We start from the raw sequence: 17,763 nt of genomic DNA, 5'->3' as shown, positions 1-17,763 counted from the left end.
AATCAGGAAAAATTGTCAACAGCTTAGACGAAAAATTATGGAATTAAGAAGAAAACAATTACCTCTTCTACACAAACTAGCAGAACTAGAATCACTGAAAAAAGAACTCGCGACTAAAATAAAAGATTCAAAGAAGAAGAAATATGTAGAATTACTGAACGAATTGGATACCGACATATGGGGTAAAGGCTATAAAATATTTAGACACCGCCTAAAAAATCCTAGAGCACATGACGAATGCACTCTCTCAGAAGAAGAACTATTAAATGAAATAACAAAACTCTTCTCAGACCACGGTGAAGTGGTCTGGAGCGATACCAAAGTAGACAAATCAGAAATTCCTGAAATAACCTCAGAAGAGATGCGCCTAGCTATGAAAAAGCTCAAAAATGGAAAAGCCCCAGGCCCGGACGATATATTACCACTAATTACTAAATTATTCATAGACACCAACTTAAAGAAATTCACTAATATGTGTAATGTTCTTCTGAGAGAGGGCGTTTTTCCTGAAACCTGGAAGGAAGCAAAATTGATCCTATTTCCTAAAAATAAACCAGGTGCTCAAAAAAGTTATAGACCTATATGTTTAATTAATACGCTGTCGAAAATCTTCGAACACATTATCTCAATGAGGCTTAATAATTCTTTCAATTTTGATCTGAGACAACATGGATTTAGGAAAGGAAAGTCAACCATCACAGCCATGGAATCAATTAAACGAATTTATGACTATCATATGAGGAAACCACTAGGCAAAAGAGGACTCTTTTGTTTAGTTTCATTAGACATTAAAAATGCGTTTAATAGTATTAGTTGGATTGACTTTATCACTACCTTATGTAAAAGAAATGTACCCCCCTATCTTATTAGAATTATGAAATCATATTTATCGAATAGATTTTTAGTGTTCCCCGAATTTAAAGTTAAGCTGAACTCCGGGGGAGCACTGGGGAGTATCCTTGGCCCCTTGATATTTTTAATTATCTTTGATGAAATTGTCAGATTAAGACTTAGTAACGGTACAGAGAAAAATGTTTATGCAGACGACACGCTCTTAGCCTTTGAATCTGAAAATAGAACCTCTCTTTTAACAGAACCAGAAATCACCACTAAAAAAATGAAAAAGAGATTAAAAAAGAAAAATCTGAGTCTCGAGGAGAGCAAAACAGAAGCATTAATATTGGCCGGTAGAAAAGAAGAATCTAAAGCCAAAATAAAAATAGATGAAACTGAAATTGAAACCAAAGAAATACTTAAATGCCTAGGCTTCTGTCTCACAAAAAATTTAAATTTTAATAAACACTTGGAAATGACTTGTAAAAAATTAAATAAAACTGCCAATTATTACCGGAGAATTCTACCACACACATTCGGTCCAACTTTTCATAAAAGAAAAATAATATTTCATTCCTTCTTATCAATCCTCTTTTACGGCAAAACTATTTGGATAACTGCTATACAATGGAAAAAATCTATAAAACTAATTGAAACTTCTATTTGACCCTTAAAAAAGACTGTAATCTGCGGCTATAACTCGATATCAAATTTTGCCCAAGATGTAATATCGGGGGTTCCTCGAGCCAGGCTCCTCGTTGAACTAAAACTAAGAATAGCAAGAGGAGAGAATAAACTAACTGTAGAAAGCGAAATTAGAGACAAATGGCGAGAAATATGGGAAAAAGAAACTGGAAACAAATGGATAAAAACAGTACTAAATGATTTAGATGCCTGGCTGAATAGAACTCACGGCTACCCTGATTTCTATCTGCCTCAGTATATGTCCGGACATGGCGCATACGGAAGTTATTTGGATAAAAGACATCTCACAGATTCTCCTCTGTGCTCCTGCGGAGAATTAGATACTCCTGAACACACATTTTTTGCTTGTAAATTAAACGAAAAAGGGAGAATTAGAAAAGGAAATCACTCATCAAATATGTGCAAATAACTTAATCTAACTTATGTTAGAGAATAGGAAATACTAAAACTCAGGATACAATTACATTAAGAATACTTTAGAAGATAAGAATAAAATGTACAATGATAAGATAAACAATATTATACCAAAGCCTCCCCCTCACCCACACCCCGACGTAATGCCAACAGGCGGTTCCGGGGCCTCGATATTATAGATATAAACTAAGACTAGACAATTAGGATAAAATATATAATTAAGACTCTTCAACCGTATGAATGTATCTTTAAACTGTAATAAAGAACTTCTAAAAAAAAAGAAAAAAACTGATAGTAACTTGAGTTTAATTTGCTCTGCCGATTTACGATTCAGTCGATTTAAGTATTCTAACTAGCAAGGTAATTGTGAATTCTATTTTCTTGGTTAGCGAATGCATATACTACCATGTGTTATTCCTAACTGCAGTTACAAAGTTGAGCAGAAATTCTACATCAAATAAGTTCATGCACTATCCTTCAATGGTATAGAAGATTATCTTTCATCGATGACAAGAATCGAGATGCTGGATCTTCTGTCCCACTCTTAAGGTGCGGAAATCATGTTTGGCGTGGGCTCTATCTCAAATCGAAAATTTTTGTTGCACCCACTTCATCTCCTGTAGGACATCTGGCAGTTATCTAATCTTAATAATAGCTAGAACTATACCAGAGTTGAAACAAGTAGGCATGAACCGTTCAGCATTTCAGATGTGCCAACTTCCCATCCTATGTATATCCAGCGATAGATCAGGTCATCCGTTAACATTCGACGGTGAGGGCATGAATTTAAAATTTTATTTTTATTATTTTTTTTTTACTACTTTAAAAAGCCAACGAAGGCTAATCCTTGCGCTAGTCCCGTCCCCCTCTGTCCCTACAACCAGTCCAAGGCAACCATGACTGGGACTGGTTGACTGGTGTAATGGGATTCATTCAGCAGCTCAGACCTGTAAGCAGTAAAGTGGTCCATTTTTAAGTGTTTCCCGGAAGGAAAGGTCTACAGAAGGTCCTCGTCCCTCCAGACGGAAGGGTCTTATTCTCACGAAAACTTTGTTCTGTTAACAAATGGTAGTTTATTTATTATAATGTATTTTAATGTCAGTCTCTATTGACGGTCATTACTTGTAGGTGGATCAATTTGATAATCTGTTTCTCGCTTTGTAATTTTGCAGATCGACACTTCCAGGAACTTGCGATATCATATGTACATCACTGCTTAGTGCCATTTGCTCTGTACCTTTTGACGTTCCTTGTTATGTGTGAAAAGGACGTCGGGGAGAGAATCAATGGCTACCTTAATATCATCAATGATCGGAGTAAATTGTGAAATTATTAAACCATTATTTTTATCTTATTCATTGCTGTCGAGCGATGGTCGATGATGTCGCATCTTTTGAAAAATGCATTTCTCTACTAGAAGTAAAAATAAAGTGAAAATTGGTGTTGTGTCCGTTCTTTTCTGAGAGTGCTGTTCTGTATTGATCAGCTATTAAATCATGGTGCTAATTTTTCTCTTACGCTAAAGAGTACTTAAGATTTTTTTACAACGCACCCATAGTGTATTCAAGTGTTTCTCTGTACTTATACCAGTTCTGATTGGAAATTTGGATTCATTGTTGTCAAGTGGATTTTCCTGACCCAGTGGATTACTGATTCAAGGAAGTTGGTGAGTGGTTTTTGTTCATTATCTATTTTATTGAGCATGTTTGCATGACATATGCACTTCACAAGTGGGGTAGTCGCCACGACAACCCCTGTGATTAGGAAAATACGTAGTTCAAACATCCGCAGGTAGTTGCACGACTACAACTAGTGCGACTAACCCAGATGTATTACTGCGACTACTCTAGTTGTAGTCGTGCGACTACATATTTGTAGTAGTGTGACTACATAGTTGTAGTCGTGCGACTACATAGTTGTAGTCGTGCGACTACCTGAGGGGGTTCCATTTACGTACCCTCCTAGTCACAGGGGTATAGTCGTCTTTTTTACCACGGTAGCTGATGTGGCTTGGTTCCTTTCTGTTTAATGCGGTCCATCTGTGGGGGGAAAAAAAAAAAAACCGCTTATAACGGTACTATAACTGGTATATAACGGTTAAACGACGGTGGTTTCCTTTGAACATCCGGTTACTTAACCGTTATATGAGTGGTATATTTTCGTTAAATACTCACTATAATTTCATTAAAATTTTCTTTATATAAATCTGCTACTAGGGGAGGAATAAATATTTTCCGGCCATGAAAATTTCAGAAACTTTTCACCTCATATCGGAGAATAACATACTAAAAATTCAGTCTGATCCAAGAGGCAGGGGGCTCGTGTCACAATTTTTTTCGCAAAATCCAAAATTTTTAGGTTTGAAACTTTGCAATGTTGTAACGGGAGCAAAAAAAATTTATCGATCATGAAAATTTCAGGAATGTCGTACTTCATACCAGAGAATAACATACTAAAAATTCAGATCAATCCAAGAAGAAATGGGGCAGGGGGGGAAATTCAGTTGCCCTACATGCGCCTATTTTCGGAAAAAAGCCTAAAAAAACCATAACATCGCGATTATTTCTCCAGGACCTCCGATAACCGATTTCGAAATTGTGGTTTTTAGTATCTGGTAGTGCTCCTCTTGACATTCCAGCTCAAATTTTTAAGTTACAACCAACTTCAATTTGAACCCCTTTCAAGAGCACTGTGCTGGGTAGACTTGACTGTTTGCTACTAGGGAAAACTGTCCACAGACACAGCATTTGAAAAAGCATGTTAAAAAATACGCAATTTGCACACTAGGCGGTACATTTCAGACTTTTCTGATGTACTTAACATGATTTTTGTAAAATTATACAGGCAGCAAGTCTATTTACTTGGCTGTAACTCTTACATGCAACAAATTCATTGAAAAATGCACTAATAAGAATTATAGGTAGCCTCTACTGGAAATACAGAAGATTTTGATTTCTTCAGATATTGACAGTCTTCGCATACATTCAAAGAATTACTTACAGTTAAAAAATACTTTGCTACAATTTAAGGAAAGTCCCCTTTTTTGCTAAATCCAAATTCCAAAATTTTCGAACAGACCACTAGACAAGGTGCGAATTTAAGCATTCTGGTAGAAGTTTCCTTACCAAAATTATACGTAGAGCATGATTTCCACGAAATGACTGAAAGTAACTTCTATCTTATGGAGAGACTCGCCGATTTCCACCATCGATAAAGATCAAAAATTACTGCTTAATTACGCCTTATCTGTGATTCTGGTTTCAAAACAATTTTGAAACAAATCTGACCATTTCAAAATTAGCTAAAGTTGGACAAAACCTCATTGGACTTGACAAGATTCCATTGTTGTTTTATGTGTATGATGACAGTATTGCTGAAACATGCTTTTCAATTGAATTGGATAAATAGGAAGAAACAAATCTAACTTTTGCTCCATGAACTAATCAAGAATCTAGCTTCATAAACGTTCTAACGAATTGAAAATAGCAGTAATTACAGAATTAATGACTAAATTATCACTTGGTTGATATATGTACCGCATCCAAACAAAAATTTTGTCAAACTTTAGAAGCTTGACTATGAAACTTTCTGTCAAAAGCTTCCATCTATTTTTTTACATCCTGCCTTCCTTTCAAAATAGTCTGAATCAAATTGAGCAAGGATATTATTAGTTCACGCAACAAAGATGAGAAACAAGAAAGAAGGGGAAAAATGAGACCACCAACGGGAACAGAAATAACCATTAAGATTTACCTAGGGAGCATAGGTCTCTAGTCCGGGGACTGTAACGAATCATACGAGCTTTGTCTAGCTGTTTGGCTGCACATTCAATTAGCTCACCACGTTTAATTAACAACATTGGATCACTCTGTAACAATGAAAAAGATAATCTGTTACAGGGATACACTAGAAAAGAGACTGTCCCATTTTCCATAGGAAATGGCCGCAAGAGATTTTACATCCATACTTTCAGGAATCATAACGGATCATTGGATAGGCCTAAATCCGGTGTCCTTTCCCGTCTAGCCATCCAACTGGCGAGGGGGAGGGGGTCAAAGGTCAAACGCACAGACCGCTATAACTATTGAATGAAACAAAGGATCAACTTGATCTTGGGCTCAAATGAAAGCTCCCAACAAGATCTTTCATATTATGTATAATAATGTCTGTTTTTGGTAATTTTTCAATGGGAAAAAATCATTGTTTGATTTTTCAAGCCCAAAAAATTCAGTTCTTCGGGTTTTTCTATCAAAGGGAACGCATGAATCATTACAAAATCCAATTTAAATGAAAGTCCTTGATTCAAGCTTTAAAACGAGCTATTGTTAAACTTGGGGAAATACTTTGTTCAAAAGTTATGACTGTTCAAAGTTGGCGTGGCGCGCTATTTCAAAGCGCACAGAGTGTATACTTGCATGCCATCCCTCCCTACCTTTTCCCCTGGGGCCCACTTCAGCTGATAATGGATACAGGAAGGTCCAAAGCTCCTTCCACTTCCACCTAAAGAATGACGAATCATTAGTGTAAAATTTCTTATATTTATAACGAAAAAAGGGAAATAAAAATAAATTAAATGCTAATAAACGATAAGATGCTGGCATACATTATTTTTTCGCCCCCCCTCCCCTCCATGATTTAATATTTAATGGCCAAATCAAGCTTCTTTTACTGCAAAATACACTCAAAAGCTGTAGATAATAGTCATAGGCTGTAGTACGCAACTAGCCGACCAGCACTTGAAACTCGCAATTACTACTGAATATCTCTCCCTCACCTCTCTAAGATCTATTCCCCTCTCATAAAGATTTACCTGCACAGGAATAATCATATACCGCAATGATGAGAGGCTTGATTTGGCTATTAATTATTAAATCATGGAGGGGGGTTGCGAAAAAATAAGGTATGCCAGCGTCTTATCCTTTATTAGCATTTAATTGATTTTTATTTCCCTTTTTTCGTTAGAAATAAAAGTAATTTAACACTAATGATTCGTCATTCTTTAGGTGGAAGTGGAAGGAGCTTTGGACCTTCCTGTATCCATTATCAGCTGAAGCGGGCCCCAGGGAAAAGGTAGGGAGGGGTGGCACGCAAGTATACACTCCGAGCGCTTCGAAAATAGCACGCCATGCCAACTTTGAAAGGTCATGACTCTTGAATCAAGTATTTCCCCAAGTTCACCAATAGCTCGTTTTAAAGCTTGAATCAAGGACTTTCATTTAAATTGGATTTTGTAATGATTCATGCGTTCCCTTTGATACATATAGAAAAACCCGAAAAACTGAATTTTTTGGGCTTGAAAAATCAAACAATAATTTTATTCCAATTGAAAAATTACCAAAAACAGACATTATTATACATAACATGAAAGATCTTGTTGAGAGCTTTCATTTGAGCCCAAGATCAAGTTGATCCGTTGTTTTGTTCAAAAGTTATGGAAGGATGTTATTACATTGTCAAGCTTGTAAATAAAAATCTGATAAGTATAAGGATGAAGAGCGCTACTCTTAACAATCCTTAAAGTTCCAAGGGCTTATTTTAAAGATGCATTGAAGTCGATTACTGATAATTGAAGCAAGCTGTAAATATTGAGGGACTTATCTAAAGCAGGTGTATGTCGAATACAAATTAGTTGCTGATGTAATTTTTTTATTTATTTTTCTGTTTTTTTCTTCCCATAGTCATATTTTTTTTATTTTAAGGGAGCAAGTATACTTGATCCCAGATTGAGAACCTTATCGGATGCAAAAAGTGGATACCAATCAAATTAAAGTACAGATTGACTGGACTATTGATGCTTTTTCTTTTATTTCATTCATAGGATAAATGATCTGAGAAGAAACTAATTCAAAAATAACAATGCCTTTCAAAATGCAACAAGATAATACATACTTCAACATCTTCGTAGTTTAAACCATAATGAAGTGGATTTTTGCGCATCCGAACAAAAAGGTACGTATAACTTAACCACTCGATAGCTTCTTCAATGTTTGTGACGGTATTCAGTGCGACCTGAAAAACGAGTAAGATCTAATGACAAATAGAAAATATAAAAACTTCATCAGAACTGAATGCTGCATTGTCGAATAGAAAATACATCAATTTAAATTTAATTAAATTAATTAAATTTTATTTCATTATTATTGCACACGACCAAGGTACAAAGTTCACCTTTCAACAGTTATGTGCACGATTGCCAATGCCAGGACAATGCCAGGATCAAATTCTACAGGACGACGGACCAGTCTTTTGGGAAAAGTGGGCCCGGTTAAATCTGCTGGTTTTTTGATATGTTGTAGGTCTTACCCTACTGAGCAAAAGTGTCAGTGGGAGTTTCTTCCAGTTTACCCCCCGAAAGTTTTACCCCCCATCTCGAAGTTTTACCCCCCATTTTGGGGGTCAAAGTTTGTCTATCTGCAATGACACTAGTCAGAAGTTTATAGAGGCATGTTATCGGCATGTAGTTTTTTGCCTCTTCTGTTCTCTTGTTCGTTGGGAACAGAAAATTTCCTCCTTTTATCAGTCACATAGATATTCTTGCTTTCCTTTCTATTAAGTTGTTGAAACATTGAGCTAAGTGTTTGTGGGTTGCGTTAAATCTTTTGATCCAGTAGTTCTGTAAACCATCAAAGCCTTTAAAGTTCTAGCTACTGCCATGATTTAGCTAGCGACAGTGGACAGGTAGTCCAGATCACCCAGTATTATGATTTTGCAGGTAAAGGACGACGGACCGGTCTTATGGGAAAAGTGGGCCCGGTTAAATCATAAAGTGTCAACGGGCGTTTCTTCCTATTTCGAAGTTTCACCCCCCATTTTGGGGGTCAAAGTTGCCAATTCAGCGTATAATTAGTAGTTTTGACACCCGAGTTTGTTGGTCGCCCATAAGATTCTTGAATGGTTTTTTGAGTCTATTGTATTCTCTGAACAGGCTAGAGGCCATCCGAATTAAAAAACTGAACAAATTTGCCTTATGGGGAAGGGGGGTGTGTTTACACCACCGATTTCAGAGTCGGCGAGTCGCATTGAACCGATTCTTTTGCCATGTTTTGGATAATTTTTTATGCAAATGATTGCGACTGCATCTTGAAGGGTCGACTAAGATGCAGCTCAGAATATATCCCCGGGCAGGGGGGGGGGGGGAGACTGAACTCGAGCAGCGAAACTGGCTTGCGCGGGTCGGATCAAACCAATGCTTCTACCATGTTTTGGCTTTTTATGCAATGACTCAGGCTGCTTCTTGAAAGGTCGACTGAGATGCAGCTCAGAATATAACCCCCCCCCCCCCCCCCCGCGAAAAGTGCGCGACCGAACTCGGGCAGCGAAACTGGCTTTCGCGAGTTGCATCAAACCGATGGTTTCGTCATGTTTTGGAGACTTTTTTATCCAAATGAGGCCAACTGCATTTCGAAAGGTCGACTGAGATGGAGCACAGAATACGCTGTAAGAGAAAGGAGCTCTCTCAATCAGCACCCTCCGACGCAATAGGATCTCTCAGCATAGGTCAGTGTGGCACTGACACTTGTGTAGTGACACTTCTTAACATGGCTAGTCCGATTAAGACATCATACCATTTAATGCATCATTCAATTTTCAGCATATCCTGATGCATCTTAGAATTTTGGTGAGGGGAAGGGTTAGTTACTTTTGAAAAGAAAAGAAAAACAAGACGACGGTCCCAACATTAAGACGTTGGAGAGCGTTCACCGTAGCACCTCGTCAATATGTAAAAGTGGTTTTGTGTGGACGGAAGAGACCGCTGCAAGACGCTGTTGAACTAAGCGTAGAGCATAACCTAGGAAACCTACATATATACAAGAAATGTCTTGTCATCATAGAGTAAAATATAGGGGTCATTAGTAAAGAGGTACTTTTTACCCAAAAATTTTTCTAGAACTACGACGATAAAAAATATGAACGATGCTTGAAAGAGTTATTAAATAAAAGTACGGTGCAGAGTTTTAAAATGTAAAGATATTAAATTCTTAAAGACGAGCCTACAGGCATTACATAAAGTGGACAAAATAGGAGAAAAAAGGTAGAAATGGTACATAAATAAAATTGAGAAACTAGGTATTGCTTCCCGCCACGAAAAATGACGCCGATTCCCATGGAACAGTGCAGGCCTTTACCAATGGATCCATCAGTAATATACCCGCTGCAAAACGACGGGAAAGAGCGTACACTACTAACATGGTGAACTCTCAATATTAGGAACAAGAAATACATGACTTTGTTTTTTTCTTAGATTTTCTGATTACGTAAAAAAATCTCAGCAAGCTCGCCTCATCAAGTGGCTCACCCAGGCCTTTCAAATTGGGTACCCAGGGAGCAACAGTCTTATAAAAATAGAACATGATAATGCGAGAATTATTCAAATATTGCATTGGATAAAGGAGCTTTTCTTGGGGAAAAATTACAAGTCATACGTTTTGAAACCCTTAGATATAAATTACAATACTTAATTTCAGTGCTGCTTAAAATCCTCTCTTTTTCCCCAATTGTACTGTAATATTCACGAGCTTTTTTATCTACTTGCACCTTAAAGTCGCAATGGGACGGTATTTGGGGTGGCTCTGACATGAGGCAGGTAGTGTCAGGTGATTTAAAAGAAATTGAATCAAGCAGAGCCATTCTTTTTTATTCTCGACTCTCGAGGCCAGAGGCGATTGGCTTGATTATGAAACGGTTGACATTCTGCAAAAGTTTTTAAAACGCGATAATGTAATGCGCGATTTCATTTAAAAAATCACCTAAATGATATATTTCTGAAATTAACCCACGCAACACCATATAGCCTGAGCCAAGGAATCATCTACACCATTAGCTGTCGCTTACAGAAATATTGTGACCGCTTACAGAAATATTGTGAAATATTGTGTACGGTGTGAGTGTGATGTGTGATGTGTGTGTGAAAAGCGTGTCAGCTAAAAATGATCCTAGGAAATATATATGAGTGATGGTGGTGGTGAAAAGTGCCACTATACTAGTGTCAGTGCCACACTGACCTATGCTGAGAGATCCTATGGCGTCGGAGGGTGCTGATTGAGAGGGCTCCTTTCTCTTACAGCGTATTCTGTGCTCCATCTCAGTCGACCTTTCGAAATGCAGTTGGCCTCATTGGGATAAAAAAGTCTCCAAAACATGACGAAACCATCGGTTTGATGCAACTCGCGAAAGCCAGTTTCGCTGCCCGAGTTCGGTCGCGCACTTTTCGCGGGGGGGGGGGGGGGGTTATATTCTGAGCTGCATCTCAGTCGACCTTTCAAGAAGCAGCCTGAGTCATTGCATAAAAAGCCAAAACATGGTAGAAGCATTGGTTTGATCCGACCCGCGCAAGCCAGTTTCGCTGCTCGAGTTCAGTCTCCCCCCCCCCCCCCCTGCCCGGGGATATATTCTGAGCTGCATCTTAGTCGACCCTTCAAGATGCAGTCGCAATCATTTGCATAAAAAATTATCCAAAACATGGCAAAAGAATCGGTTCAATGCGACTCGCCGACTCTGAAATCGGTGGTGTAAACACACCCCCCTTCCCCATAAGGCAAATTTGTTCAGTTTTTTAATTCGGATGGCCTCTAGCCTGTTCAGAGAATACAATAGACTCAAAAAACCATTCAAGAATCTTATGGGCGACCAACAAACTCGGGTGTCATGTTAGTAGTGTACGCTCTTTCCCGTCGTTTTGCAGCGGGTATATTACTGATGGATCCATTGGTAAAGGCCTGCACTGTTCCATGGGAATCGGCGTCATTTTTCGTGGCGGGAAGCAATACCTAGTTTCTCAATTTTATTTATGTACCATTTCTACCTTTTTTCTCCTATTTTGTCCACTTTATGTAATGCCTGTAGGCTCGTCTTTAAGAATTTAATATCTTTACATTTTAAAACTCTGCACCGTACTTTTATTTAATAACTCTTTCAAGCATCGTTCATATTTTTTATCGTCGTAGTTCTAGAAAAATTTTTGGGTAAAAAGTACCTCTTTACTAATGACCCCTATATTTTACTCTATGATGACAAGACATTTCTTGTATATATGTAGGTTTCCTAGGTTATGCTCTACGCTTAGTTCAACAGCGTCTTGCAGCGGTCTCTTCCGTCCACACAAAACCACTTTTACATATTGACGAGGTGCTACGGTGAACGCTCTCCAACGTCTTAATGTTGGGACCGTCGTCTTGTTTTTCTTTTCTTTTCAAAAGTAACTAACCCTTCCCCTCACCAAAATTCTAAGATGCATCAGGATATGCTGAAAATTGAATGATGCATTAAATGGTATGATGTCTTAATCGGACTAGCCATGTTAAGAAGTGTCACTACACAAGTGTCAGTGCCACACTGACCTATGCTGAGAGATCCTATTGCGTCGGAGGGTGCTGATTGAGAGAGCTCCTTTCTCTTACAGCGTATTCTGTGCTCCATCTCAGTCGACCTTTCGAAATGCAGTTGGCCTCATTTGGATAAAAAAGTCTCCAAAACATGACGAAACCATCGGTTTGATGCAACTCGCGAAAGCCAGTTTCGCTGCCCGAGTTCGGTCGCGCACTTTTCGCGGGGGGGGGGGGGGGGGTTATATTCTGAGCTGCATCTCAGTCGACCTTTCAAGAAGCAGCCTGAGTCATTGCATAAAAAGCCAAAACATGGTAGAAGCATTGGTTTGATCCGACCCGCGCAAGCCAGTTTCGCTGCTCGAGTTCAGTCTCCCCCCCCCCCCCCTGCCCGGGGATATATTCTGAGCTGCATCTTAGTCGACCCTTCAAGATGCAGTCGCAATCATTTGCATAAAAAATTATCCAAAACATGGCAAAAGAATCGGTTCAATGCGACTCGCCGACTCTGAAATCGGTGGTGTAAACACACCCCCCTTCCCCATAAGGCAAATTTGTTCAGTTTTTTAATTCGGATGGCCTCTAGCCTGTTCAGAGAATACAATAGACTCAAAAAACCATTCAAGAATCTTATGGGCGACCAACAAACTCGGGTGTCAAAACTACTAATTATACGCTGAATTGGCAACTTTGACCCCCAAAATGGGGGGTGAAACTTCGAAATAGGAAGAAACGCCCGTTGACACTTTATGATTTAACCGGGCCCACTTTTTCCATAAGACCGGTCCGTCGTCCTTTACCTGCAAAATCATAATACTGGGTGATCTGGACTACCTGTCCACTGTCGCTAGCTAAATCATGGCAGTAGCTAGAACTTTAAAGGCTTTGATGGTTTACAGAACTACTGGATCAAAAGATTTAACGCAACCCACAAACACTTAGCTCAATGTTTCAACAACTTAATAGAAAGGAAAGCAAGAATATCTATGTGACTGATAAAAGGAGGAAATTTTCTGTTCCCAACGAACAAGAGAACAGAAGAGGCAAAAAACTACATGCCGATAACATGCCTCTATAAACTTCTGACTAGTGTCATTGCAGATAGACTGCACAAACCTTTTGTTCTGGAACGGCCTATTCCCACCTGAGCAGAAAGGTTATGCCAAAAACACAAATGAAACCAAAGACCACCTAACACTTAGTAAAGCATTGACTGAAGATTGGTAAAATAAATCGTAAAAACTTTAGTGTTGCATGGATTGATTATAAAAAAGCATTTAATAGCGTTCCTCACAGCTGGTCGATTGAGACCCTGGAAGTACACAAAGCATCCAGCGCAGTCATTAAGTTTTTTCAAGAAGCCATGAAATGGTGGACGGTAGACTTAAGCTTACGAACAAGTGAAAAAACTTTACACATCAGAGATATCCACTTTAAAAAAGGTATATTCCAAGGAGACTCTTTATCACCCCTTTCATTCTGTATGGCCTAAATTCCTCTTTCATCTATTCAGAGGATCTCAATGATGATTGAGAAGCAGTAGCAGGCCACAGAAATTTTGTTGCAGCGCAGAGTGATTCTGTCACATTTTGGGCAGGTGCTTTGAAATGGCAAAACGGAATAAAATGAAGACTGTTGAACCCAAAAACCTTGCTGAGTTGGGATAAACTCTTGATCCTGATGCATTCCGACTTAAAAAGGTTTAACTGTGTTCATTTCTTCTGTTAGAAATTGTCGAAAGTCATAAAAGCTGTAGTGTATTATATTTATATTACTTCCGTAGATACTACTGAAAAGGAAAACTTATCATGGTCACATTTAAAACAAGTTGATTGTTCATACCTCAGCATTTAGATTATCAGCAAGATAACTGATAAAATTACTTTCGATGGGAAACTGATTTGTCAAAAGAGAGAGATAATGATTCAGTTTGTCGTACGAAGTTATGATTATACCATGTCCTGATTTATCAAACTGAGGACGACCAGCTCGACCAAAGATTTGCAGAACGTCCAAAATACCTAGATCTACAAAGGAGCCGTGTTTTGCATCATACAGTTCTGTCCCCTAATGATGACAGATAAACAAAATGACAAGTTAGTACAAAGAGACAAAAGAAATTAGGATACACAAAAAATGAAAACAGTTGAAGTTCAATTCTAAAAAATCTGATCAATCCGCTCATTTTTTCATTAAGTACTTTTTGCAGATATTTTCTCGAATTCTTTGGGTTGATGGAACTTACATTAAAAGTTTATTTTTTTCATTGTTTTGCCACCTAGCAGGATGAATCCTACTTCATGGAATTCTCAAATACCTTTCATTTTTGATATTGTTTTTACGTTTTGTTGTAAAGTTACATATACTATTTGAGCTTTTACGTAAATTGGGTTTCACTCATACGCCGTTCATAATGAAGCAATAAATAAAAGGAATAAAGAGATTGTGCTAGAAATGCCGATTTTGGACCCTTCTTCGATTGGGCCCCAAACTTAGCTCAGATGTTGTGCTAGGTGTCCCTGAAGCTTGGAAAAATTTCAGCCCCCCTGAATAATTAGAGGGGAGGGAGCAAGTTGGCAAAGTTGCCAAACTTGTAAAACTTTAAAAATCGATATTTCCAGGAAAGTTTGAGTGTGAGAGTTGCGGTTTGCGCTAAAAAACGTAAAAGATAATCTCTACAAGAATATTTATGATGTTATGATTATTGCGTAATTTTTCGTAATGATACTTGGATTTTTTCGATTAGCCTTACTTGCTTTTAGTGTATTCCCCCTCAAGGCGATCGGTGCTGGGTGAACAGAAAATAGTTGAGGAGATCCTCTAAGAAATTCTGAATCTGTCACTTTTTTGTGATCTTGGGGAAACAATTTATGCCCGAGCTACAGCGATGTTTCCTTGCACAACTGGTTGGTGGCCAATTCACGCAAAGAGAAAATAAGGCCTGAAATATTTACAGAATCCTCTTAAAAGAATGGTTCTAGTGTGTTTTTTGATGCTGAATTCGAATTAAAACGTAACTTGGAGAATTTTTTCTTCAAAAGTAGCCAAATCGTGCAATAGAGCAGTTTTTGCACGATTTGGCAACTTATGGGGGAGAAAAGTCTAAAACAAACCTTACATTCGGATTCTACGTCAAAAACTACGTAGCAAATATACCAAAAACATTGTTCTTCAATAATTGCAGTCCTTAGAGTGAAGATAATACGCTTGGAATAATGAGAAAAAATTGGCATTAAGGTCCTAGAAATTTTAGATTGTTGTTAGTAAGGATAAATTATCGTACTTTTAGATGTGAAAATCGGTGTTAGACTTTGTTACAAAAAATTTCCTCAGAAAATTTGCCGTATCGTACAAAAAAGCACACTTTTTACACAATTTGACAACTTTGCTGAATCGCGCAAAAAAAGCACTCTCTGCACAATATAACAACTTTGCCAAAGTCAACCCAATTCAAAGACTGTAAATACGGATGCCACCTCAAAAAAATGTATGTATCTAGTAAACTAGACTTTCAGAGGTTGTCGAATAATGTAAAAAGTGCTATAAATGCGGTTTTTTGTACGATTCGGCAACTTTTCTGAGGAAATTTTTTAAAAGTAAGTTCAACATCGATTTTGACATCAAAAAGTATGATAAATTATCCTTGCTAACAACAATCTAAAATTTACAGAACCAACATAGACCATAATTCCAATTTTTCCTAATTATTCCAAACATGTTGTCTTTCAACCGCGGTCTACAATTAATGAAGAGCAATGTTCTAAGTATAATTTCTACATAGTTCTTGACGTAGAATCCAATGTGAGGTTTATTATAGACATATCTCTCCTAAAAATCGGCTCTTTTGCACGATTTGGCAACTTTCAAAGGAAAATTTGTCAAAATAAGGTTCAAATTCGAATTTAGCATAAAAAAACACCTAAGGAACCTTCAACAAGTATGTAAGTCTGTGACCTCAGCAGTTTCTCATCTTTTATGACTGACGACATTTTGAGAGGAAATAGCTAATTGGACATATGTGACGAATGCTTGAACGCGGATCTCCAATATGTAAGAAGAAACATAATGATAGCTAAGCAAACTATTGATATAGTTTTGTAAGGTTGTACTCTCTTCACTTTGAATCTATCTTGAAGTCTTGGTTATCTTAGAATTAGTTTATTTTTATTTGTTTTATTATTTCATTGATTTTGTTGTCACTGCTACTTGGGCTTCAGCTTGATTAGAATTTATAAATGAATAAATAAATAGGTAAATTTACTGACCATTTCTATTGACGATCTACCAGATTACATCTAAGGAACAATTTCTGATAGTAATTTTAAACTGACCCAAATTTTGTCAGATTGCCTTATGAAAAACCTTTTGAAACTGGTTCTGCAAGATTATTCAATAGATAAAAGTTGATAATCTTACTTTGATGATGACAGCATGAGCTGGAAGATTGACGCCCCAAGCAAGAGTTGCTGTGCACACTAATACTTTGATATAACCCTCAGCAAAGTATTTCTCAACTAATGATCTGAAACGATAGGGTAAAAAAATTAGCTTAAAGAATAGTGTGATTAAGAAGTGTAAATTGATCCAATTCATTTTTTTACCAAAAAAGCTATTAAAAGTAAAGTTAAACCTATTGTAAGTTGGAATACTTCAGAATCCTGGGCATTCCAATGTAGCAGGATTCTTCAGTCGGTAAACTTCCTATTATTCAGTTTTGCATCATCAAATTTTGAGCCCAAGATGCAAAAGAGTAATTATCTGTTGTTGTAACGGCATGTATGCCTCAAACAGCCACTGCTAGGCATCATGGGATAAAAAAATTTTTCACATAAAGAAAGCCTACAGGCTCACGGTGTGGCGAAAAGCCAGTTTGCCCGGACATGCGCTCAACCACTTGCGTTCCGTTGTCAACTGTGACCCTAAAACGCATCATTTTGAATCAAGGAGCCTCAACATCATGAGGCAATTTTTGACGTAGATTTCAAATCTGCCTTTACATTTACCATTTGAGTCATGAAAATTCAAGAAAAATTGCTATTTACAAAAGTTATTCCTGAAAAATACTAAAAACATTGAATTGTGGCTCTGTGGCTTTTAAACGCACCATTTTGCAGCAAGGAGCATGATTTAAGTGCAATTTTTGATGTAAATTCAAATCTGCCTTTACTTTTACCATTTGAGTGATGACAATCATAGAGAAAAATTGCTATTTACATAAGTTGTTCCTGAAGAATACTAAAAACATTGATTTCCACCTCGCAAATAAATACATTTCTGTAATTTAAACGTTCGACACTTCTTAAAATATTTGCAACCGCCCTTCTCTCTTTCCATCTAGTTTTATATGCAGAATTTTTCGTATTCATACTTGTATATCTTAATACTGCTGTTTCTAATATAAGAACAAAAAAAATTAAATAAAATAGAAGGTATGAGATTTTAAACAACAGCTCTATTTCCTCGTCATGACCAAACAAAACTTTAACTC

General features: G+C 37.5%; 1 protein-coding gene across 8 annotated transcripts in view; it reads right to left on the bottom strand.

Moving 5' to 3' along the window:
• obe (activating signal cointegrator 1 complex subunit obelus) overlaps positions 1–17,763 on the bottom strand; it is a 376,654-nt gene that overhangs the window by 188,154 nt on the left and 170,737 nt on the right. For all 8 annotated transcript variants that reach the window (XR_011899335.1, XR_011899334.1, XR_011899333.1 and 5 more), the window contains 4 exons: positions 16,692–16,797; positions 14,118–14,342; positions 7,843–7,962; positions 5,707–5,821 (listed from right to left, as the gene is read on the bottom strand). Coding sequence is in view for 5 of the 8 variants with exons in the window: in XM_072297278.1 (XP_072153379.1) it covers positions 5,707–5,821; positions 7,843–7,962; positions 14,118–14,342; positions 16,692–16,797 (566 nt within the window). In the remaining 3 variants the exon portion in view is untranslated. The remainder of the gene's footprint in view (positions 1–5,706; positions 5,822–7,842; positions 7,963–14,117; positions 14,343–16,691; positions 16,798–17,763) is intronic.

This window comes from Bemisia tabaci, chromosome 2 (genome assembly GCF_918797505.1).
Source record: "Bemisia tabaci chromosome 2, PGI_BMITA_v3".
Lineage (NCBI taxonomy): Eukaryota > Metazoa > Arthropoda > Insecta > Hemiptera > Aleyrodidae > Bemisia > Bemisia tabaci.
Note: the sequence above shows the minus strand (reverse complement) of the source record. Positions and strands in the feature narration are given on the sequence as shown.